At 35.4% G+C, this 26,443-nt stretch overlaps 1 protein-coding gene across 4 annotated transcripts in view; it reads left to right on the forward strand.

The window, feature by feature from the left end:
- Positions 1-26,443, forward strand: part of MAP4K5 (mitogen-activated protein kinase kinase kinase kinase 5) — a 143,480-nt gene that overhangs the window by 98,122 nt on the left and 18,915 nt on the right. For 3 of the 4 annotated variants that reach the window (XM_068545588.1, XM_068545597.1, XM_068545609.1), the window contains 13 exons: positions 1,172-1,230; positions 2,258-2,325; positions 4,204-4,246; positions 4,883-5,093; positions 5,966-6,063; positions 6,232-6,273; positions 7,166-7,250; positions 15,155-15,234; positions 15,534-15,594; positions 18,914-19,028; positions 19,401-19,459; positions 21,859-21,962; positions 23,809-23,986. In XM_068545588.1, coding sequence (XP_068401689.1) covers positions 1,172-1,230; positions 2,258-2,325; positions 4,204-4,246; positions 4,883-5,093; positions 5,966-6,063; positions 6,232-6,273; positions 7,166-7,250; positions 15,155-15,234; positions 15,534-15,594; positions 18,914-19,028; positions 19,401-19,459; positions 21,859-21,962; positions 23,809-23,986 — 1,203 coding nt within the window. The remainder of the gene's footprint in view (positions 1-1,171; positions 1,231-2,257; positions 2,326-4,203; positions 4,247-4,882; positions 5,094-5,965; positions 6,064-6,231; positions 6,274-7,165; positions 7,251-15,154; positions 15,235-15,533; positions 15,595-18,913; positions 19,029-19,400; positions 19,460-21,858; positions 21,963-23,808; positions 23,987-26,443) is intronic. The other variant, XM_068545603.1, reaches the window with a different exon arrangement.

Raw genomic sequence — 26,443 nt, forward strand, 5'->3', positions numbered from 1 at the left:
CTACCTGAATACCCACCACCAGTAGAATGGGTAAATAAATTATGGCATATTCCCATAAAGGAAGAGTGTACGGTATAGCAATGAGAAAGAACAATCTACAAAGCTCAGAAACAAGCAGAACTAATGCATGGTGCTAGAAGTCAGGAAAGCAGCTTATCCTTGGAGTGGGAGTAAATGGGAGTGTTTGGGGTCTGGTAATGTTGTCTCTGTCTGGCTTCTGGTTATGTAAGTGCTCAGTTTGTGAAAATTCATTGATTATGACAGGTGCACTTTTATGTGTGTTATATTTTAATAAAATTTGCGAAACAAAAACAAGAAGGAAAATTTTATGACTTAATGTTTTTATTTAGTGTAATGAATTATATAAGTACTCTGTATTGCTTTACAAATTTTGGTTTTAGGAATAAAGACAACTAGATACTTTTTGAAAGTGCTTTTTTTTAGTGTATTTTGTTTACCAAGATTGTATTTAGGAAACTTGTATCTCTGTGATGCAAGTGTATATTTTAATTTTTTTGGTCTTTTAGTCACATTATATCTTAGAATTTTAAAATTCTGTGTACTTTATGAGTAGATAATAAGCCATCCTTTTCTCTGATTTATAGACTATTTCATATAAAAGAAGTTACTCTTTGACTATTAGGAATAATTCTAAAATTGGTCTCATTAGGCCAAATAAAATACACATTTAGGAAAATATAATATTAGATTCCTGAATGCCATAGTAATATTTAATTTGACAAATATTTGTTCTTTTTAGATAATTATAGGTGATTTGGCAGGGCGGGGGGGTTCATCCTACCATAAAGTTGTAGTTTAAATTAGTCTCAAGACAGAGTCTATAGCCTAGATAGAAACATCCTTAAATGTTTGCTTAGTCACCTACTTTTAATTAACTTTTTAAAATCTTTTATATACAAAATTGCTGTTTAATTTCCTGATTCTGACCAACAATTAAGTAGAATTGTTAGGAAGATACCAAATTGTTACTTTCTTTTGGCGAGCATAAAGGAAGGGGTCCTCTGTAGTAAAAAATTAAGAGTTTTTGTCTTTTCCTCTTTCTTCTCTTCTCCTCTCTCCCTTCCCCCCTCCCCAGTACACATGCTTCTCATCACATTTCCAGGATTGATCCTTTAAGATAGAATTTGTGAATATATGTTATATTTTACAGTTGACAAATTACAATTTGAGCCTCCTCTGAGAAAAGAAACAGAAGCACGGGATGAAATGGTAGGAATAATGACTTTTAAAGTATTTTACACATTAAAATTTGAGAAAAGTTATAGTCAGGTGTACTTTGACTGAAGAACAAAGTAATACACTCTTCAGAGCATTGATTTTAATAACGTATTTCACACATTAAAGTTTGAAAACGCTTCTAGTTAGGTGTATTTTGACTAGGGTACAGTGTGTAATATACCATTTTAACCATTCATTTTGACACTTCTGAGTCTTTTGAAGAATTCACATGAATTTATTAAGTATATGGAATTTGATCCTCAGCTTTAAGCTCTCAGGATCTTTTTACTTACTAATTCTGTTAGATTTGTAGTACGATTTTGCATTGCCTTACTGTTTTTAATATTTATTTGTTAATATAGCTTGGTTTTTTTTTTTTTAACCATTGCTCTTATTTTGAGATTACTATTTGGTTAACCCTTTCCTTAACTAAAAAGAAAGAAACAATAGATAGAGCAAGATATTATTAGAGTCAACCTAGATGTTATCCCCGAACATCTACTTTATTTTTAACTGATAGTAAAAGTATAGTTTTTAGAGTAATTGTCTTCTGTTAATGGATCTCTTCATTCTTAACATCTGCAAGTGGTGCTCTTCCTACTGTATGTGTTGCTGGACAATAAATTCTCAATTTCCATGCTAGTCAGAAAAAGTATGGCACCAGTAAATTAAAGATGATTGAATAATACAGTGTTTAGTTCTCCACGCTAATTGAGTAGTGATGCACATAATTCAAAGTTAACATTTTTCTGTTTTGCTTTCGAATATACTAGCATATTGGTAAAGAGGGCTTGTCACATTTTAAGCTATAAGTATGTTTATAGATTCTGTTAAGTTTAAGTCATCTAATAATGAGTTATTGACATAAATGTGTCAAATGACAGCAAGTGTAGCTAGGGATTAAACCGTTGAAAGCCAAGATGATTAATAATCATGACAATGAGTATGTTCTTGAATCACATAAAATGAATGATACCTGTTATAAGGTAACATCTTAAACTCTTTTTTACCTTCACAGGGAGTGTCTTCAGACCCAAACTTTCTGTTACGGTGGAATCCTTTTGTTGATGGTGCAAATACTGGCAAGTAAGTTGTTTTTCTAGCTTAACTTTATTTTACTTAATTATATAAGAACAGTATTTGATGGGGAGTGCTTTATTCTAATAAGCTTTATTAATTTTTTTCTTATAAAAGTTGTACTATGCCTTTTGTCAGTGAAAAGCTTCTGACTTTTTTTAATTGCCCAAAGGCATAATGTGTTGATCATTAAGGCTTTGTAGTTTTGTTCTTTAAATCAAAATACAGTACGTGTGGTGTTAATATACTGAAAGATGAGCTACATGATCTCATGGGAAAAAATACGATAGTAGGAATCAGAAAGCCCCAATTCCATCTCTGCAATGTGGTTACTCCATATTCTAGACCTGTCTTTCCTCAACGATTAAGTGACAGGGCTGACCTAGATGAGTTGTTCCAAACCTATTAGTGCATTGCAGTGCCTAGAGAGCTCTTTGGAAATACAGATTCCTGGACCCCACATTAGGCCTGTGGATCTGGGGTTAGCAGAGTATGGCCTGTAAGCCTATAAACCAGATCTGGCCCAGTGCCTATTTTTTGTACATCCTACGAACTAGAATGATATTTACATTTTTTAATGGTTGAAAAAAGAAGAATGTAACTTTGTTACACGTGAAAATTATATGAAATTTAAATTTCGGTGTTCATAAATGAAGGTTAGTTGGAACACAGCCATGATCATTAGTTTATATATTATCCATGGCTGCTTTCACACAGTAAAAGAGTTAAGTAGTTGTGACCACTATATGATTCATAAAGCCTGCAAAATTTACTGTCTAACCCTTTATAGAAAGTTTGCTAACCCCTGCTATAGAATACAGTCTTTGGGAGTGGAATCTAAGAATCCTGAAAGCTTCGCAATTGATTGCAGCGACTATGGATAAATGTATGGAACCAGTGGGCTAGATGAGTGATTCTCAAGTTTTGATGTGCCTGGAGGATCACCTGGAAATCTTGGTAAAATGCAGATTCTGATTAAGTAGGTCTGGAGGATGCATTTATAAAAGTTTCCATGGGAATTCCCTTGCAGTCCAGGGGTTAGGACTCTGCGCTTTCACTGCTGAGGGCCCTGGTTCAATCCCTGGTCGGAGAACTAAGATCCTGCAAGCTGTGTTGTGCAGCCAGAAAAAAAAAAAAAAGAAAAGTTTCCAGGTGATACCAATGTTGCTCATCTGTGGACCCCACTTGGAGTAACAGAGGGTTTGATGATACAGCCATTTGAATCTATGATTCACTGTGGATTCCAACTCTAAAATTCCAAATCTCTTTTTCACTACTAAGTTTAATTTCATTTTTATTACATATTAAATGTTGCAAAGCATAACGATAAAGTAAAAAACACTTCGTATTCACTTTATAAAAACTCTATTTTATAGTCATACTAATACAGTTTGACAGAGTGAGATCTTAGGTCTTCCTATAGCTTTTAAAAATACTCTGGGGCTTCCCTGGTGGCGCAGTGGTTGAGAATCTGCCTGCCAATGCAGGGGACGCGGGTTCGAGCCCTGGTCTGGGAAGATCCCACATGCCACGGAGCGGCTAGGCCCGTGAGCCACAACTACTGAGCCTGCGCGTCTGGAGCCTGGGCTCCGCAACAAGAGAGGCCGTGATAATGAGAGGCCCGCGCACCGTGATGAAGAGTGGCCCCCGCTTGCCACAACTAGAGAAAGCCCTCGCACAGAAACGAAGACCCAACACAGCCATAAATAAATAAACAAACAAAAAGTAAAAAAAAAAACACATGTTAAAAATACTCTGTACCATGATCTAATTGTCTTTTATATCCCCTGAATAGAAGCAGATTTTAATGCACATCTAATGCTCTCTCTGTGTTTTATGTTATGGTCATTTATCACCATCTAAATTGCATTTTTCTCTTTGTATTAGATCAACCTCAAAACGTGCAGTACCACCTCCCCTACCTCCTAAGGTGAGCTACTTAAAGATTTTCAACAATATATCCTTGTTTAAATAATAATATAAATTTTTTAAATAACTTTATTGAATTTATTCAAAATTCTCTTAAATATATTTTAGGGTAAAGTTTTCCTCAAGAGCATATTATGAAGATGTAAAAATATATTAAAGAAGATTTCATGAGAAATATAATATTTTTATAGCTATTAGAAAAAGGCAAAGATAGGTTATTACTCATTTGAGGCAATACTTGACCACATGGAGAGGAGAGGAGTTCATCATTTACAGTCCTCATTTATTACTACAGTTGGACAGTGCACTAGAGTCATACTTTATTAAGTCACTTTCCTTGCTTGTTTGTAGTTATTAAATATTTTGCGGATTATGTATATGATTTTATTGGTTATAAAAACATCAGTTTGGGGTTAGGGCTGCTTAAAAGTCACATGGCAAGTTCATAGCTGTGTTGGGATAGTAACTCAGCTCTTGCTTACCTTGCTTACTTGGCCCAGTGAATTGAACTATACAGGAGAAAGAAAAAAAAGGCATATTCTCCTCCCCCTAAAGTCTTTGATGCATAATAATAACAAAGTGTTAATGTTTTATGTCCAAATTTATTAAAGTACTTTCGTTTCTTATTATCAACTAGCCAAGGATAAACAGTTACCCTGAAGACAACCTCCCAGATGAAGAAAAATCATCAACTGTAAAACGTTGTCCTGATTCAGAGAACAGAGCTCCCCAAGTTCTCAGAAGACAGAGTAGCCCAAGTTGTGGTCCTGTAGCTGAGACTTCCTCTATTGGTATGGCTAGCAGTATCAGCAGGCCTGGAGTGCATACAGCTAGATACTGTGATCTCGGTAAATAAATCAAAGTGAAGGCTGAAAAGAAAGCCGTTTTGTTCATATTTTAAAGAATGTCTTTTTTCTTTAGTCAGTCTTATTACTGTTTGAAGCTTTGTGAAGGTTCTTTAAAGTTCCACATGGGTGGAATATAAATAGATTCAATCCAATTCAACCCTAATTTGATCCCTTACTAAATATTATAGGATCTAGAAAGATGAATGGATGACCCTGCCCTCAGGAAGTTCAGGGTCTATAGCAGAAGTTATACCCATGTGCACATAATATCAGACAAGACATTTTGTTTAAGTGTCTCCTACAGTAAGTAACTATACGTAACAATGCAGGAGATCTCTGAGGGAGATAAGGATAGGGAACAGAGGAGGTAGGCCCTTGCAGAGCATTAAAGGGCTTGGTGAGCCTTTAATAGGTGGAACCAATACTGACAGGCATTCTTAGAGAACAAGAAAGAATGAACAAATGCACTGAAGCAGGAAAATCTAGCATGTGTTGGAAGTACAGTCTAGTATGGTAGAAGTGTGAGCTTTTGAAGGGTATATACTGGGAGATAGGACTTAAAAAGGTAGGTTGAAGTTAAATTATGACAGGCCTTGAATATCAGCATTAGTAGGTCAGATTTCATTTTTCTCACAATATGGAAAGACATTTGTTGTTTTCATGGATTAAGACCACTGCTATAGATGCAGTGCTGCCTCTACATAAGCTAGAGAAAAGCACCAGAGATGCTTTAACTCATCTGACAGTAGGGAATATTTCCCTATAAAGGAACACCCAAATGGAAAACAAGTACTGGGGGGAAGGGGAAATGATTTTTCAAGGAAAGTACTTATTTGTATGGTCATTCAGCTTTTAACCATGATTCTCTTTAGGAAATGGTGATGGTATTTCAAAGCTGATGAGTGAAAACACAGAAGGATCAGCGCAAGCACCACAGTTACCACGAAAAAAGGACAAGCGAGATTTCCCTGTAGGTATAACAGGCATTTGGTGGTTAGTTGTAAATAATACTGTATTTATCATATAAAGGGCATAGTCTATTTAATTCAGGAATTTGAATAACTGGATTTCTAAATGTATAAAGTTTTTCTTAAGGCTTTAAGAGGTCTTACAGTATTAAAAATCACTTTTCCCACAGAAACCAGTAATCAATGGCCTCCCACCCACCCCAAAAGTGCTGGTAAGGAATATTTTTATGTGAACCACTTGCCAATTTTTCTCTCTTTAGAAGCAACAGAAGATTGTTTATTTGCTATCAAGTATCTTGAGCCATTGAAAGGAAGGATTCATAAAATACAAAGGCATTAAATGCATTTGGATATACCATGGATCAAATCATGTACCCTAATTTGAGTGAGTTAGTTAGAATTGGGTAAATTTCACTTTTTATAAGTACGGACAGTTGGGTTCTCTGATTAGCCTACAAAGGCCAATTTAATTTTAATGTGCTGATATTACTAGTACTGTGTCCTCTTCATTATGTTGGTTAAATATCTTTCTACCCCGAAGCCATTTTTACATTGAACTATACACAGTGAAAAGGAACAGGGAAGCTCCTGTTAACTCTTGTTCTCTGGCCCTTCAGTAGAACCTACCTAAGGTAGTTCAGCCAGTCATATGAATGGGTGCCTTATAAATTGTACCTTTTTATACAGTAAAACTTTAGTGTAAATATCAGTCTTTCGCCTTTCATCACTATTATGGAGGTATACTGCAATTATAATCACTATGATGTTACTCAATAAAATCATTCATTGTTTCCCATTATTAAATGTTAGTCCTAAAGATAAGTAGTGATGTAAAATTCCTAGAATGTATCATTGACATATGTAGACGTTTTGATAAATTTGATATTTTTGCTGTAAAGTAGTGGATTACACAAGGAAAGAGTGTAAAACTCTCTTCATAGAAAGCATTAAATTATATCAAAATATGAATTTTGTTTTGTAATGAGACCACAAGTATATGCAAATAAGAGTCAGTTTAGCATTTCATAATAATCTTAGCTATTTTCTAAGAATGTATAAAATTATCTAATCAAATAAGTCAACATTTCTTTCTTTATAAATAAGATGGGAGCATGTTTTTCCAAAGTTTTTGATGGCTGTCCTTTGAAAATTAATTGTGCAACATCCTGGATACATCCTGATACAAAAGGTAACATTTCTGAATTTTTATATATATCTCCAACAAAATATTCATTATCAGAAAAGATCCTTATGATCAGTGAACTGAGGGCTTTTTACTTTAAAAGTTCAACTTAGAGGCTAAGGAGTGTAGGTATTATACTATTTAGTGTAACAACCTAAATAGGTAAATAGTTTTAGTTTAAGGCATCAGAATTCAAGAGGAACAGTTCCTGGTTAAAGGAGACTAAAGAGACATCACAACTGACTGCAACCATAATTCGGCATTTTCATTTATGTAAAAGGACAATACTGAGACAATTGATAATCGCTTTCAGTAAAATCAAGATATTAGATAATAGTATTGTTTCAGTGTTAATATCCTGATTTTGATCATTGTTGTGTGGTTGTATAAGACCTTTTTTTTTTTTTTAAAGAAATGCACACAAATATTTAGGAATAAAGGGGTATCATGCTCATAACTTAAACAGTTCAGACAATGAAAACAAATATGTGTGTACAGAGAAAGAAGGATAAAAGCAAAAGTAGTAAATTTAACTTTTATTGTGTGTGTGTGATCATGTGGTATCTTTATTTTTTTTTTGAATTTTATTTTATTTTTTATACAGCAGGTTCTTATTAGTTATCTATTTTATACATGTTAGTATATACATGTCAGTCCCAATCTCCCAATTGATCCCACCACCACCACCACCCCCACCCCCACCTGCCACTTTACCCCCTTGGTGTCCATACATTTGTTCTCTACATCTCTATTTCTATTTCTGCCCTGCAAACCGGTTCATCTGTACCATTTTTCTAGGTTCCACATGTCTGCGTTAATATATGATATTTGTTTTTCTCTTTCTGACTTACTTCACTCTGTGTGACAGTCTCTAGATCCATCCACGTCTCTACAAATGACCCAATTTTGTTCCTTTTTATGGCTAATATTCCATTGTATATATGTACCACATCTTCTTTATCCATTCGTCTGTCGATGGGCATTTAGGTTGCGTCCATGACCTGGCTATTGTAAATAGTGTTACAGTGAACAACATGTTGGGGTGCATGTGTCTTTTTGAATTATGGTTTTCAGGGTATATGCCCAGTGGTGGGATTGCTGGGTCATATGGTAGTTCTATTTTTAGTTTTTTAAGGAACCTCCATACTGTTCTCCATAGTGGCTGTATCAGTTTACATTCCCACCAACAGTGCAAGCAGGTTCCCTTTTCTCCACACCCTCTCCAGCATTTGTTGTTTGTAGATTTTTTGATGATGGCCATTCTGACTGGTGTGAGGTGATACCACACTGTAGTTTTCATTTGCATTTCTCTAATAATTAGTGATTTTGAGCAGCTTTTCATGTGCTTCTTGGCCATCTGTATGTCTTTTTTGGAGAAATGTCTGTTTAGGTCTTCTGCCTGTTTTTTGATTGGGTTGTTTGTTTTTTTAATGTTGAGCTGCATGAGCTGTTTACGTATTTTGGAGATTAATCCTTTGTCTGTTGATTCATTTGCAAATATTTTCTCCCATTCAGAGGGTTGTCTTTTCGTTTTGTTTGTAGTTTCCTTTGCTTTGCAAAAGCTTTTAAGTTTCACTAGGTCCCATTTGTTTATTTTTGTTTTTATTTCCATTACTAGAGGAGGTGGATCAAAAAAGATCTTGCTGTGATTTATGTCAAAGAGTGTTCTTCCTGTGTTTTCCTCTTAAGAGTTTTATAGTGTCCGGTCTTACATTTAGGTCTTTAATCCATTTTGAGTTTATTTTTGTATGGTGTTAAGGAGTGTTCTAATTTCATTCTTCTACATGTAGCTGTCCGGTTTTCCCAGCACCACATATTGACAAGACTGTCTTTTCTCCACTTTATATCCTTGCCTTCTTTGTCATACATTAGTTGACCATACCTGTGTGGATTTATCTCTGGGCTTTCTATCCTGTTCCATTGATCTATATATCTGTTTTTGTGCCAGTACCATACTGTCTTGATTACTGTAGCTTTGTAGTGTAGTCGAAAGTCAGGGCGTCTGATTCCTCCAGCTCCGTTTTTTTCCCTCAAGACTGCTTTGGCTATTCGGGGTCTTTTGTGTCTCCATACAATTTTAAGATTTTTTTGTTCTAGTTCTGTAAAAGATGCCATTGGTAATTTGATAGGGATTGCATTGAATCTGTAGATTGCTTTGGATAGTATAGTCATTTTCACAATATTGATTCTTCCAATCCAAGAACATGGTATATCTTTCCATCTGTTTGTATCGTCTTTAATTTCTTTCATCAGTGTCTTATAGTTTTCTGCATACAGGGCTTTTGCCTCCCTAGGTAGGTTTATTCCTAGGTATTTTATTCTTTTTGTTGCAGTGGTAAATGGGAGTGTTTCCTTAATTTCTCTTTCAGATTTTTCATCATTAGTGTATAGGAATGCAAGAGATTTCTGTGCACTAATTTTGTATCCTGCAACTTTACCAAATTCACTGATTAGCTCTAGTAGTTTTCTGGTGGCATCTTTAGGATTCTCTATGTATAGTATCATGTCATCTGCAACAGTGACACTTTTACTTCTTCTTTTCCCATTTATATTCCTTTTGTTTCTTTTTCTTCTCTGATTGCCGTGGCTAGGATTTCCAAAACTATGTTGAATAATAGTGGTGAGAGTGGACATCCTTGTCTTATTCCTGATCTTAGAGGAAATGCTTTCAGTTTTTCACCATTGAGAATGATGTTTGCTGTGGTTTGGTCATATATGGCCTTTATTATGTTGAGGTAGGTTCCCTCTATGCCCACTTTCTGGAGAGTTTTTATCATAAGTGGGTGTTGAATTTTGTCGAAAGCTTTTTCTGAATCTGTTCACATGATCATATGGATTTTATTCTTCAATTTGTTAATATGGTGTATCACATTGATTGATTTGCATATATTGAAGAATCCTTGCATCCCTGGGATAAATTCCACTTCATCATGGTGTATGATCCTTTTAATGTGTTTCTGGATTCTGTTTGCTTGTATTTTGTTGAGGATCTTTGCATCTATATTCATCAGTGCTATTGGTCTGTAATTTTCTTTTTTTGTAGTATCTTTGTCTGGTTTTGGTATCAGGGTGATGGTGGCCTCATAGAATGAGTTTGGGAGTGTTCCTTCCTCTGCAATTTTTTGGAAGAGTTTGAGAAGGATGGGTGTTAACTCTTCTCTAAACGTTTGATAGAATTCACCTATGAAGCCATCTGGTCCTGGACTTTTGTTTGTTGGAAGATTTTTAATCACACTTTCAATTTCATTACTTGTGATTGGTCTGTTCATATTTTCTGTTTCTTCCTGGTTCAGTCTTGGAAGGTTACACCTTTCTAAAAATTTGTCCATTTCTTCCAAGTTGTCCATTTTATTGGCATAGAGTTGCTTGTAGTAGTCTGTTAGGATGCTTTGTATTTCTGCGGTGTCTGTTGTAACTTCTCCTTTTTCATTTCTAATTTTATTGATTTGAGTCCTCTCCCTCTCTTTCTTGATGAGTCTGGCTAATGGTTTATCAATTTTGTTTATCTTCTCAAAGAACCAGCTTTTAGTTTTATTGATCTTTGCTGTTGTTTTCTTTGTTTCTATTTCATTTATTTCTGCTCTGTTCTTTATGATTTCTTTCGTTGAACTAACTTTGGGTTTTGTTTGTTCTTCTTTCTCTAGTTCCTTTAGGTGTAAGGTTGGATTGTTTATTTGAGATTTTTCTTGTGTCTTGAGGTAAGCTTGTATTGCTATAAACTTCCCTCTTAGAACTGCTTTTGCTGCATCCCATCGGTTTGGATCGTCGTGTTTTCATTGTCGTTTGTCTCTAGGTATTTTTTTATTTCCTCTTTGATTTCTTCAGTGATCTCTGGTTATTTAGTAACGTGCTGTTTAGCCTCCATGTGTTCGTGTTTTTTACGTTTTTTGCCCTGTAATTGATTTCTAATCTCATAGCATTGTGGTCAGAAAAGGTGCTTGATATGATTTCAGTTTTCTTAAATTTACTGAGCCTTGATTTGTGACTCAAGGTGTGATCTTTCCGGAGAATGTTCCGTGCATACTTGAGAAGAAAATGTAATCTGCTGTTTTTGGATGGAATGTCCTATGAATATCAATTAAATCTATCTGGTCTATTGTGTCATTTAAAGCTTGTGTTTCCTTATTAATTTTCTGTTTGGATGATCTGTCCATTGGTGTAAGTGAGGTGTTAAAGTCCCCCACTATTATTGTGTTACTGTCGATTTCCTCTTTTAGAGCTGTTAGCAGTTGCCTTATGTATTGAGGTGCTCCTGTGTTGGGTGCATATATATTTGTAATTGTTATATCTTCTTCTTTTTTTAAATTATTATTTACTTTTGACTGCGTTGGGTCTTTGTTGCTGTGCGAGGGCTTTCTCTAGTTGCGGCGAGCGGGGGCTACTCTTCATTGCAGTGCGCGGGCTTCTCATTGCAGTGGCTTTTCTTGTTGCGGAGCATGGGCTCTAGGCGCGTGGGCTCAGTAGTTGTGGCACACGGGCTTAGCTGCTCCACGGCATGTGGGATCTTCCCGGACCAGGGATTGAACCCATTTCCCCTGCCAGTGCAGGCGGATTCTTAAGCACTGCGCCACCAGGGAAGCCCTATATCTTCTTCTTGGATTGATCCCTTGATCATTATGTAGTGTCCTTCCTTGTCTCTTGTAACATTCTTTATTTTAAAGTCTATTTTATCTTATATGCATATTGCTACTCCAGCTTTCTTTTGATTTCCATTTGCATGGAATATCTTTTTCCATCCCCTCACTATCAGTCTGTATGTGTCCCTAGGTCTGAAGTGGGTCTCTTGTAGACAGCATATATATGGGTCTTGTTTTTGTATCCATTCAGAGAGCCTGTGTCTTTTGGTTGGAGCATTTATTCCATTCACGTTTAAGGTAATTATCGACATGTATGTTCCTGTGACCATTTTCTTAATTGTTATGGGTTTGTTTTTGTAGGTCCTTTTCTTCTCTTGTGTTTCCCACTTAGAGAAGTTCCTTTAGCATTTGTTTTAGAGCTGATTTGATGGTGCTGAATTCTCTTAGCTTTTGCTTGTCTGTAAAGCTTTTGATTTCTCCCTCGAATCTAAATGAGATCCTTGCTGGGTAGAGTAATATTGGTTGTACATTCTTCCCTTTCATCACTTTAAATATATCATGCCACTCCCTTCTGGCTTGTAGAGTTTCTGCTGAGAAATCAGCTGTTAACCTTATGGGAGTTCCCTTGTATTTTATTTGTCGTTTTTCCCTTGTTGCTTTCAGTAATTTTTCTTTGTTTTTAATTTTTCTCAGTTTGATTACTATGTGTCTCGGCGTGTTTCTCCTTGGGTTTATCCTGCCTGGGACTCTCTGCACTTCCTGGACTTGGGTGGCTATTTCCTTTCCCATGTTAGGGAAGTTTTTGACTATAATCTCTTCAAATATTTTCTCAGGTCCTTTCTCTCTCTCTTCTCCTTTTGGGACCCCTATAATGCAAATGTTGTTGCGTTTAATGTTGTCCCAGAGGTCTCTTAGGCTGTCTTCATTTCTTTTCATTCTTTTTTCTTTATTCTGTTCCGCGGCAGTGAATTACACCATTCTGTCTTCCAGGTCAGTTATGCGTTCTTCTGCCTCAGTTATTCTGCTGTTGATTCCTTCTAGTGTATTTTTCATTTCAGTTATTGTATTGTTCATCTCTGTTTGTTTGTTCCTTAATTTTTCTAGGTGTTTGTTCTTTAATTCTTCTAGGTCTTTGTTAAACATTTCTTTCATCTTCTCGATCTTTGCCTCCATTCTTTTTCCGAGGTCCTGGATCATCTTCACTATCATTATTCTGAATTCTTTTTCTGGAAGGTTGCCTATCTCCACTTCATTTAGTTGTTTTTCTGGGGTTTTATCTTGTTCCTTCATCTGGTACATAGCCCTCTGCCTTTTCATCTTGTCTATCTTTCTGTGAATGTGGTTTTTGTTCCACATGCTGCAGGATTGTAGTTCTTCTTGCTTCTGCTGTCTGCCCTCTCAGTAAATGTTAACATTTGTGTAATCTGCATGAGGCATATTTAAGAATTGTTGTATTATTATAACTTTTCTGAAAGTCTGAAATGATGGCAAAATAAAATTTATTTTTAAAAATTTAGGCTGTGTAATTTTAAAGTGAGGAAGCATAATACATGGAGGCAAAAATTTGGAATCAAAGAGATCTGGGTTTGAATTCCCACTCTGACATTACTGTGTGACTTGGAAAAGATATTTAACACCTCTGGTTCTCAATGTGGTCATTTATAATACATATCCTCATAATACTCAACTTGTTGCAAGGAAGGAAGGAGCCTACCTGGTTGCCTGGAAATTAGCAGAGGTTAGGCAGTAGAGGATGTTTGGGAAATGTTTGTTTCTACCTCAGTACAGTCATAAAGACAGGTAGTGTTATTATCTGTTTTAAATGCCGCTATTAGAAAATATAACAGAGAAAAAGAATTTTTAACAGTAAGGAAACAGGATTTTTTGATATTTGTACCTTTTTATTTTGCTATAAGTTTATACTTACAGAAAAGTTAGAGAAATATATATTGTAGTACAAGAACCCCTATATACTCAGAATCATCAGTTGTTTCTTTTTTTTGTTTTACACCCTCACCATCAGATTATTTATTTATTTATTTACTTTATTTTATTTTAGTATAGTTGATTTACAATGTTGTGTTAGTTTCAGGTGTACAGCAAAGTGATTCAGTTACTCATATACATATATCCCTTCTTTTTTAGATTCTTTTCTCATATAGGTTATCACAGAATATTGCATAGCGTTCCCTGTGCTCTACAGTAGGTTCTTGTTGGTTATCTGTCTTATATACAGTAGTGTGTGTATGTTCATCCTTTTGCCACATTGGTTTTACTCTTTTCTGTCTGTATGTGCATTTTTTTCTCAATCACTTGAGAGTGAGTTGTGGACATCATGCTCCTCTTCCCCTTATACTTCAGTTTGTATTTTCTAGGATCAGGAATCATCTCTTACATAATCACAGTACAATTATAAAGATTAGGGAGTTTATCACTGATATAATCCTGTCTTTTAATCCACAGTCCATATTTAAATTTTATTAATTATCCCAGTAATGTCTTTTATCATCTTCGCCCTCCTTTTTTTCCCCAATCCAACATCCAGTTCAAGTTCACATGTTGGATTTAGCTACCATGCCTTTAGTCTGCTTTAGTGTGGAACAGTTTCTCAACCTTTTTTTCTCTCTTGATCTTGCCATTTTGAGGCTGCTTATTTTGTAGAATATCCCTTAATTTGAGTTTGTCTGATGAGTCCTCATGCTTAGATCACGTTATGCATTTTGGGCAGGAATATCAGAGAAATGTTTTTGTGCTCTTCTCAGTCCATCATATCAGGAGGCACATGGTATCAGCTTGTCCAAATACTAGTGATATTAACATTGACGAGTTGGTTAAGGTGGTGTTCACTAGCCTTCTCTTCTGTCAAGTTCCTATTTTTCCCTTTCTAAGTAATCGCTTAATTATTTAGTTTCCCAAAGTAATTAATAAGTAATTAGTGTGAAGACTCATTGAGCCTTTATAAATATCCTCTTGCTCATTAGACTTTCACTGACTAGTTTTAGCATCTGTTGACAGTCCATTGACATCTATTGACAATTTCCCTTCTTTCTCATTTATTTACTTAGGTTTGAATAAATGACATGAAAATCATGTTTTAAAAAAGGATTTTATAGTAAGATAAAGCAGAGTTAGTAACAGAATATATCTACTGTTAAAAAATAAAGAGTTGGGGAAAGAGGTAAAGAAGGTAGCATGGGTTTTAGAAAATAATTTTTCTTTGGATTGGTGGGTGGCTATCTAACTCTTAATACCATTAAAATATAGGGCCATTATTTTAGTGAATGATTTCAGAAAATGATAGTAAATTCTGGTGATTTATCTCAACTATTTTAGATCAGTACATTATTTTTGGAACTGAAGATGGTATTTATACATTGAATCTCAATGAACTACATGAGGCAACGATGGAACAGGTAATTTAGGAGTTTTAACTCAAAAATTAGTTTGAGTCAATTGAATAAAGTAAATATCTTAATTTTAAAGCAATTTATATGTGCCTCAGTTTTAATTTTTATGATTTAAATATTTAAAGGGGTGAAATTGTACTCTTCACATGTTCATGTTGAAAGATTTTTTTCCCATAAGGTTTTGGTAATTTACTGAAAGGTAGAAAATACTTATTTTTCTACTCTTTCAGACTGTTGCAATTTGGAGGTTAAGGGGTAAGGGAATGAAAATTGGAGAGTTTTAATTACCTTTTTTTTCTTAATAGTTATTTCCACGGAAATGTACTTGGCTCTATGTCATCAATAATACTTTAATGTCATTGTCAGGTATGTATATGATGAAAATGATATGAAAAATAAACCATGGACAAGCAGAGAAATGTAATTTTAATACACATTATTTTAAAATGTTATTCAGGGTAATTATAATCTAGTACAGTTAACTTTGAGACTTGCAGGTATTTTTTACCGATGTAGAATTGGAAGAAACTTTGAGAAGGGACCTTGTTGTCAGAGCAGTACTTCCCACACCTGCCCAGGAACTACATAGTTGGGGAACATGACAGTGATTGTTCCCTGAGGCCATCCCCTTCTCCACAGTCTCTGTTACTGTCACCATCCCTGCCTTCCACTGAGAATCAACAGTTGAAGGGAAAGAATCAGAGGATCCAGATGCTTCCTTTCTTTGTAATCTTGAGCCAATCACTGTCTCTTGTCTCTCAGCCTCAGTTTTCTTTTTTTTTTCATAAATTATATCTTTATTTCTTAATTTATTTTTTATTGAAGTATAGTTGATTTACAGTGTCATGTTAATTTCTGCTGTACAACAAAGTGATTCAGTTATACATATATATACATTCTTTTTCATATTCTTTTCCATTATGGTTTATCACAGGATATTGAATATAGTTTCCTGTGCTATACAGTGGGACCTTGTTGTTTAAACATTCTGTATATAGTAGTTTGCATCTGCTAATCCCAAACTCCCAGTCCATCCCTCCCCCACGCCCCCTTCCCACTGGCAACCATGTCTGTTCTCTATGTCTGTGAGTCTGTTGCTGTTTCGTAGATAGGTTCCTTTGTGTCATATTCTGGATTCCACATATAAGTGATATCATATGGTATTTGTTTTTATCTTTCTGACTTACTTCACTTTAAGTGTGATAATCTCTAAGTCCATCCATGTTGCTGTGCTCAGTTTTCTTAATTGTAACATAAGGATGATGGTAACAATAACAGCCTCACAAGATTGCTGTGAGGATCAAGTGAGATATCCAAAGTACTTAGAAAACTGTGAAGACTTACAGATGCTTGCTGGTAGAATTCATGTTATTCTGGACCACATATTTATTAACCAACTTGGACCAATGCTTTCAAGTCTTATAAATAATCAAATGGGTTCCAGAGCAACCTATTCTAATTTTGTTGTTTGTATTTTTCTTTTTTCGTTGTTGTTGGGCAGGGGGTGGTGTTCAGGCTTTTTCCCCTAATTGTTACCTGCCAAAACCTATTTTCTTACATTTTAGATTTAAGTGGCTACCTGAAGGCTTGCTGCTCGCTTTCATTCTGATAGTAGAGTACAGTTGGCCCTCTGTATCTGCATGCACAGATTCAACCAACTGTAGATAGAATTTTTTTTTAATTCCAGGAAGTTCCAAAAAGACAAAACTTGAATTTGCCAGGCATTGGGTCACTATTTACATACATTTACATTGTATTAGGTATCATACATAATCTAGAGATGATTTAAAGTATGTGGAAGAATGGGCATAGGTTATATGCAAGTACTACACCATTTTATATATAAGGGACCATTATATAAGGGACTTTTTATAAGGGACCTCAGATTTTGGTATCCGCAGGGGGTCCTGGAACAATACTCTGTGGTGGGACCACTATACAAGATAGTTAATTATTTCTCTCTGTTCCTTAATCCTAATGCTATCAGCTATTAAAATAGCATTTATCCCTTTCTCCACTTTGAAAAATTATTTTAACATTTCTTAAATTTTTTTCAGTTTTTTTGTTTGATACTCTTTTATGCTCTGTATCTCAATAGATATGTGATGATTACATCCTAGCTCTTATTTACTGTACTGTCAGGCTTTTCATTATTAAGTCTACCTTTCAGCTACTTATGCGTTAAAGCATCAGTGCTGATATAGTTTTAACTCACTGACAGATCATTATGAATTGTGGTCTAATTTAAGAAATGCCATTTTCATAATTTTAAGTATGTGTGTGTGAGTGTGTATAACTTAAACTCATCTACTAACCATCGCCTAGTAGAGATTCTTCAGGAATTTGTATATTTGAGCTGATGACAGTGTTTACAAAGAGCATATTATTTGATTGTCTATAAATGTCTTTTAAAAAATTGGGGTCCTCAAAATATTTAATCTCTTTGATTTTGATTATGTTTCCCCCAGTTTTCTTACTTTTGTTTAATAAAATATTAATATATCATATTACTATTATGAAAATAAACTTAAACCCAGATCTGTTTGAATTAACAATTCTGAGTTGTATTCATATAGAGTCACTTTCCTCTAACTCTCTTACTGCTTTTATCCCTATTTATACCTGTCTTTGGGAATAAGCTTAAAAGCCACACAGAGTACATCTTGTATATTTATAAAATAACTACAGAAAGACAGGGAAAAATTATCCTATAATATAATTGGTTCTTTCCAAACTGTAGTTAGAACGACCTGTGGAATTGAATGAAGATAGGTAGCAGTGCTCAATAGGAGAAGACGTTCTGTTTAAGGGTCTGCATTTCTTTGCATGTGTGCACAAACATGTACCTGTGTTAGCTGCTTGGGTAGCTAGTTATATATAAAGGGGTACTGGAGAAAGGAAGGGTGGTATAGTGTTAGGCAGAATGTTTGCATTTTGAGAAAATACAGAAAATTTTGTTGAGGGTAAAACCATTTTTTTTTATGTTTCCTAGTAGTAAAATGATAAATACTATTTTGGGTTGTTACAGTACCATGTCATGTGTATAAGGAGTCAGAAAATGTTTACCATATATCCCCCTTTTTAATACAGCTGTGGTTTTGATTATATGGAAATTGTAGCTCTATTACCCCATATAAATTATAGGATATAATTGTAGCCCTACTATATCCTATGGCATATAATATTAGTTTGCTTTATTTTTCTTAGTATTTCAATGTTATCTTCAAGACTTCATTCACAATCAGTTTTTAATCCAAGGTAATGTGGTAGATTATTGATAAATAGGACTATCTCAGAAAGATAATGTGGTACAGTTATATAATTTTCCATGTTGTACTGAAATAATCACATGTACATCATTGTAACTCAGTCTATTGTACAGTGTTTAACAATTTCTTTTTCTATGTTGGCTTCATTAAGGTTTACATATATTCTGCCCAGATCACCTATTAGTCAGAATATATCTAATTTATGTACTGGGAAACAAAATTATCTACTTTCTTAAAACTCATTTTACTTATTATCTTTCAAAATAGTATTAACTAGGTTTTTTTGTTTGTGTTTTTCTTGGCTTTTTGAACATGGCTGGACTCGTCATTTTAGAAGGTAATTATCTTTTCTTTTGCTTGAAAATAGTATTTCTCTGCTTTAATTCTAATAAAAATAACATGTTTCTCTTTTATAGGAAAAACCTTTCAACTCTACTCTCATAATCTTATAGCTTTGTTTGAACAAGCCAAAAAACCAGGACTAGCTGCCCATATTCAAACTCATAGGTTTCCAGACCGCATACTACCAAGGTACAGAATATTTTGATTCTACTGGGAGTGAGGGGAATTAGTGTCTATTTTTAAAACAGCCAGTCTTCCTTGCCCACTAAAAAACTTCTTGTCTTAATTTTGAAAGGTAGTTTACACTAAAGTAAATGTCATCTAGAATTCAAAAGATAAGTGTTTTGTAACTTGACTGTCCATGTCAATCAGCCATAGAAGTTTCATGATATAGATTCCCAGGTCTTGCCTCAGTTCTATAAAATCAGATAGTTTGGGGTCAGAGTTTAAGACAGTGGTTTTTAGAGCTCCTTGACTGGTTCTGATGGAACTGATTCACCCATCACTCACTGTTTGGGAACCACTGCAGTAGAGTACATTTATGTTGTCTTATGTTTTCAGAAAGTTCGCTTTAACAACAAAGATTCCTGATACAAAAGGCTGCCACAAATGTTGCATAGGTGAGTAAATGCTGTTTCTCAAACTGGATGATTAGAACTTTTAACATCTTTAAAATTATCTGTAGAGTCTTACAGTATTAAATGAAGGAAGGTAGGCTTTATATTTGTTCTAAATAAGGAGCTAAGGGGCCATTGAAGCTCAGGAATGTATAGTCGGACATAAAAATGCTTGAAGATAATTGCTCTGATGCTTTCTGAGAGCATAATGTTCCTCAAATTTTTTAACCATGGTCCCTAAGGCTCTATCTCTGCTAATATCCTAGCTTTCATTTAACACTTACCATTTATTTAACAGTTATTGCTTAGTGTTTTATGAACATTATTATTTCAGGAGTTTGGCCAACTATGAAGTTAGAAGGAACAGTCCACACAAGACCACTCACTTCTGATACCAACTACAGGTTTGGGGAGTTCCCCAAACCACCTTCATGTTCAATAATTCACTAGAAGGACTCACAGAATTCACTGAAAATGGTTATACTCTGGTTATGGTTTATTACAGGGAAAGGATATAGATTCAAATCAGCCAAGGGAAGAAGTGCATAGGGCAGAATCCAGGAAAAATACCAGATGTAGAGCTTCTGTTGTCCTTTCTCTATGGAATAATAGACAGCGTATGGACAGTGTTACTTTTCTGACAGTGATGTGTAACAATACACAGCATTACCAACTAGGGAAGCTTACTCAGCAACCTCAGTGTCTGGAGTTTTTATTAAGGCTCTATCACATGGGCATGGTTGATTGCCCACATGGTTGATCTCAGTATCCATCCCCTCTGGAGGTCAAGTGATATTGCCTGACCCAAAGCCCCTACCCTAAATTACATGGCTCGTCTTTCTGGCATTACTGTCCCCCACCCTGAGACTATCCAGTGTCGCCAACCTCCACTCTAAATCATATTGTTGGAGTATACGGTGACCAAGGCCCCAGGCAAACAAAGACACTCCTGTCAGGCATGACATTCCTGAGGCTTAGACATTAACTCCCAAAAGAGAGGACAAAGGCCAGACCTCTTTTGGGGCAAGGTTAAATTCTGTGCTATATAATTATCTTCTCTCGCTTAACCCTTAAACAGCTTATGATACTTATGTCACTAGTAGCAGAACCTGGGATCAGACCTGGTCTGTGGCTTCAAATTCTGGGCTCCTAACTTTCTGTTTATTCTTTTTGTTTAATCAGTGAGCCTAAACATTGATCTTCATGCTGCATTAGGTCCACAGCATACTCTCTAGTTATAAGCAAATTTCATGAGCATTTTTCTAGGGAGATGCAGGTCCATTTCTGTTATCAGATTCCCAGTATCTCTGACTCAGGAAAGGTCTCGATGCTTACAATCTGAGGTATAACTCATAAATATCTTAAGATAGAGCTTACTGCAAATAACTGCTCTTATAATCAAATACCTTACTGTTCATGGGAATCAAATTGGGGAGAAGGAAAGACCAATGTGAATTTCTGTAGATTAGAGTCAAGGAAGTTACATCTTTATTAAGCTGTAAAATAATTAGTTATTTTCATCTTGTCTTAAGTAGACAGCTGTAAACTATTATACCAAAAATGGAATCATAGGAATTCCCTGGTGGCACAGTGGTTAAGGATCTGCCTGCCAGTGCAGGGGACACGGGTTTGAGCCCTGGTCTGGGAAGATTCCACATGCCACAGAGTAACTAAGCCCGTGTGCCACAACTACTGAGCCTGCGCTCTAGAGCCTGTGAATCACGACTACTGAGCCCGCACACCATAACTACTGAAGCCCGCGTGCCTAAAGCCCTTGCTCCACAAGAGAAACCACCGCAATAAGACCATGCACCGCAACAAAGAGTAGCCCCCACTCGCCGCAACTAGAGAAAAGCCCGTGTGCAGCAATGAAGACCCAATAAATAAATAAATAAATAAATTTTGTTTAAATGGAATGATAGATTTCAGTTGCCTTCTAGACCTTCTTATTCACTAGACCTAGAATTCACTCTTTTGGTCCATTTACTTAAGCAGCTCTTTAGATGTAAAATAGTTTAGGTGTTTTGGTGCTTAAAATACTGTTTTTATGTTTAAGAACCTAGTATATTAAAGATGTTTAGAAGTAAATGTATGCAATTAAAATTGAGATAAGAGAGTGAAAAGGAAAGGGTATAACAAAGCCAAAGGAAAAAGATATCATCTTTCTTTAATTTCTGCACTCTTATCATCCTAGTTCAAATGATTATTCTTCCATTCATATTTTGGTATCAGTGGCAGGCCACATTAATTGGTTTTTCCTATGTATCAGCACTGCCTTTATAAAGAAAGCTGGGTTAGCTTTTAGGTGAGTATAACTTAGTAATTGCTTTTAGCTAAACTTTGTTTTTATATAAAAATATTCAGTGTTTTGGGTGTGTCTGTTTTGTTTTGTTTCTTTCCAGTCAGAAACCCTTACACAGGACATAAATACCTCTGTGGAGCTTTACAGTCTGGAATTGTTTTACTTCAGTGGTATGAGCCAATGCAGAAATTCATGTTAATAAAGGTATATATTACTTTGTTTACATTTTTTTAATTTAGAAAACACTAATGTATAACTGAGCCTGAAATTTTAAGACCCCAATGCTACCATCTAGGGTTAGCATGTTTATAGTTTTTATAGCTGTTTATTTGGTTTAGGGATTTTTGTGTTCTTAAGATTTTATCTTTAACTTATGTTAATAAACTTCCAGAAATATCACAGCCATAAAGAAGAATATGGCCAAGTCTCTAAAACATATTTTTATGGAAAACTGATTCTTATCATGATATTTAAAGGTAGTCCTTTTTTTAATTGAAATATTATGATATTGTGTTAGTTTCAGGTATACAGCAAAGTATTCAGTTATTTCTTATTTTCCATTATAGGTTATTAAAAGATATTAAATATAGTTCCCTGTGTTATACAGTAAATCCTTGTTCCTTATCTATTTTATGTATAGTAGTTTGTTAATCCCATACTTCTTTTTTATCCCTCCCCCACTCCCTTTCCTCTTTGTTTTCTATGTCTGTGAGTTTGTTTCTGTTTCGTATATGTATTCATTTGTATTATTTTTTAGATTCCACATATAAATGATATCATATAGTATTTGTCTTTGTCTGACTTACTTCACTAAGCATAATATTCTCTAGGTCCATCCATGTTTCTGCAAATGGCAATATTTCATTCCTTTTATGGCTAAATAATATTCCTGTGTGTGTGTGTGTGTGTGTGTGTGTGTGTATCAATCACATTTTCTTACGCCAGTCATCTGTTGATGGGCACTTGGATTGTTTCTGGTCTTGGCTGTTGTAAATAGTGCCGCTGTGAACGGCATGGGGTGCATGTATGTTTTCAAATTAGAGTTTCATCTTTTCCAAAAATATGCCCAGGAGTGAGATTGCTGGATCATATGTTAGCTCTGTTTTTAGTTTTTTAAGGAACCTCCATACTGTTCTCCATAGTGGCTACACCAATTTATATCCCCACGAACAGTGTAGGAGGGTTCCCTTTTCTCCACATCCTTTCTAGCATTTATTATTTATAGACTTTTTAGTGATGGTCATTTTGACTGTTGCGAGGTGGTACCTCATTGTAGTTTTGATTTGCGTTTCTCTGATAATTAGCGATGTTGAACAACTTTTCATGTGCCTGTTAGCCATCTGTATGTCTTCTTTGGGAAAATGTCTATTTAGGTGTTCTGCCCATTTTTTGATTGGGTTGTTTTTTTGATATTGAGTTATATGAGCTGTTTGTATATTTTGGAAATTAACCCCTTGTCAGTTGCATCATTTTCAAATATTTTGTCCCATTCTGGATGTTTTCTTTGTTTTTTTTATGCTTTCCTTTGCTGTGCAAAAAGCTTTTAAGTTTGATTACATCCCATTTGTTTATTTTTGCTTATTTTTTTTTTTTAACCTTGGGAGACTGATCTAAGAAAATAGTGCTACGATTTTTGTCAAAGAATGTTTTGCCTATGTTCTCTTCTAAGAGTTTTATGGTGCTATATCTTATATTTAAATCTTTAAACCATTTTGAGTTTATTATTGTATATGGTGTGAGGGAGTGTTCTAACTTCATTGATTTACATGAGGCTGTCCAGCTTTCCTAACACTGCATGTTGAAGAGACTGTCTTTTCTCCATTGTATATTCTTTTCTCCTTTGTTGTAGATTAATTGATCATAGGAGTGTGGGTTTACTTCTAGGCTCTCTATTCTGTTCCATTGATCTATATGTCTGTTTTTGTGCTGATAAGAGGTAGTCGTTTTTCAGAATTAGATCAATCAAGAAAATGAAAGCCTTTCTGTTGAATTTATTCAACAATATGAATGAGGAGATTGTTTCTAAATTATACATGTTTATTTTTTGCAGCACTTTGATTTTCCTTTGCCAAGTCCTTTGAATGTGTTTGAAATGCTGGTAATACCAGAACAGGAATACCCTATGGTCTGTGTAGCTATTAGCAAGGGCACCGAATTAAATCAGGTAGTTCAGTTTGAGACAATCAATTTGAACTCTGCATCTTCATGGTTTACAGAAATTGGTGGAGGTAAGTGTTTTTTACTTTATGTTAAAATATTGATGCTTTTGCCTACAAAAGAAGCAGAATAGGTTCAACCTGCGTGGGCTCTTGCAAATAAAGATTCAGAACATAGTTTCCCAAGTAAGCCCAGAGGATCAAGTACATATAGTTTATGATCTCTATTTGCCTGAGGCAATTTGATACAAAGTATTTTACCAAGGAAAATTTTAATGACTCCTGACATTTAAAAGTCTTAGTTGTTATCCGTTAATCTTTAGACTTACTAAATAATTAAGTTTTCTAAGATACTTTTCAAATTTTATCAGCTTCTCAAGCAAAGAAATAACTTTTTTTCTATCACTTTTTTCCCCCCAAACTTCTTAAAATCATTGAGTTCTGGTACTTTTCATACTTGAATAGAAGCCTCTCATGTGTGGCCTCCAAGCTTTACCATTTAAAGATACAGGAAAATATCTCTTGCATTTTCTGAGAATGGTTTGTTAGCCTAGGATTTTATCAAACATGTCTCAATGAAAACTCTGAAAAGGTTGAGAAGTTTATTTTCAAACTTTAAAATTGGAACAAATCAATCAAGAATTCATGTCAAGGGAATTCCCTGGTACTGCAGTGGTTAAGAATCCACCTTCCAGGGCTTCCTTGGTGGCACAGTGGTTGAGAATCTGCCTGCCAATGCAGGGGACACGGGTTCGAGCCCTGTTCTGGGAAGATCCCACATGCCGCGGAGCAACTTGGCCCGTGAGCCACAACTACTGAGCCTGCGTGTCTGGAGCCTGTGCTCCGCAACAAGAGAGGCCGTGGTAGTGAGAGGCCCGCGCACCGCGATGAAGAGTGGCCCCTGCTCGCCGCAACTAGAGAAAGCCCTCGCACAGAAATGAAGACCCAACACAGCCAAAAATAAATAAATAAATAAGTAAATACTAGGCATGCTTTAAAAAAGAATCCACCTTCCAATGCAGGGGACAAGGGTTCGATCCCTAGTCAGAGAACTAGATCCCACATGCATGCCACAACTAAGAGTTCACGTGCCACAACTAAGGAGCCCATGAGCCACAACTAAGGAGCCCGCCGGCCGCAACTAAGGAGCCCGTGAGCCGCAACTAAGGAGCCTGCCTGCCGCAACTAAGACCCAGCGCAACCAAACTAAATAAATAAACTTTAAAAATTTTTAAAATAAAATATTAAAGAATTCATGTTAAAAAATAAGTAAAATGAAGAAGGTCTTCATTTTGCCAGTTTACTGCTTTTGTTGTGCTAGTGTATTATCACCCAGATTTATCAAGCCATTTTTACATATGAAGTCAAGTAAGCTTTAGTTATAACTTATTTCATTTCTGACCACTGTTACATTCTTTATCACCTCGAGAAGTCTGTTACAAGTATTATAAGTTTGAAGGTTCTTATTAAGTATCTTTGGCTTTTGATCATTTATAGGCTAAATTATAAGAACACTTTTATAAAACCCAGCTACTTAAGTTAATGTAGAACTGCACTAATGTCACTTTCAGAATCACTATGAACTAGTGGTGTTCTAGTAAATGTTTAACAATAGACTCTTGGGGTGCAGAGAAGCCTGGTTGGTAGCAGTTGCCTATTTCTGTGGTATAAATGCTCCCACCACAGCCAGTTTCAGACTACCAACTTGATGTCATCTGGCTTGCAAAATTTCTGAAAATTTATCAGTCCAGTACAAGCCAGTTCCAGCATGCCCTGGTCTAATATCACTGTCTTTATAAACCAAATTATAATTTCCAGTAGAATAAAATAGGAATGTATTCTTTTACCCTCCCACCCCACCTGCACCCACCTTTCTTTCTAATAATGTTTTTGGCTGAGGTAGATGCATATCTTCCTGGTATACCTAACAGAAAGGTGGAAATGACATTTATTATCATAAAATATAAACAACCCAAATAGAAGCGTGTTCCTATCATGTAATTATTGCTAAAAAGAAGAGTTATGGGTCAGTTTATTTAAAAACCAAGATCATGTTTGGCAGACAGCCCCAACTTGTTTTTACTGGTTAGTATACAATAATAGTGTAGAGAAAGTCATTTCATATGATTATCTAATGTGAGTTTTCAAACAACTATCCTCTGTATGATGTATTAGGAGGTTACATTGCTTAAGGCTGGGCATTCAGTGAGTCATCTTGTGAATTTGCAGGGGTGATGTTTGAGAGGTTTTTGTTGTTGTTTGTTTTGTTTTTTTAATGCCAGAGGCAAACTATTCTACCCACTTTTAACATTGTCTAGGCTAAAATTAAGGCAGACCCAAAATTACTTCCTAAGGAGAGCCAGGACTCTGAGGGTAAACATTCAAATCACCCTAAAGCAGAAACTGTCTTTATTAGGCTTTTCCATTTTCATAAATGATTGCTAATCTGTCTCCCAGGTATGTTGATTGTTGAGGCCATGCCTTGAATTGGCAACAGCTGTAACAGTTAAAATGAACTCCTATTCCAAG

The sequence above is a fragment of the Eschrichtius robustus genome, chromosome 1 (genome assembly GCF_028021215.1).
Source record: "Eschrichtius robustus isolate mEscRob2 chromosome 1, mEscRob2.pri, whole genome shotgun sequence".
In the NCBI taxonomy this organism is placed as follows: Eukaryota; Metazoa; Chordata; class Mammalia; order Artiodactyla; family Eschrichtiidae; genus Eschrichtius; species Eschrichtius robustus.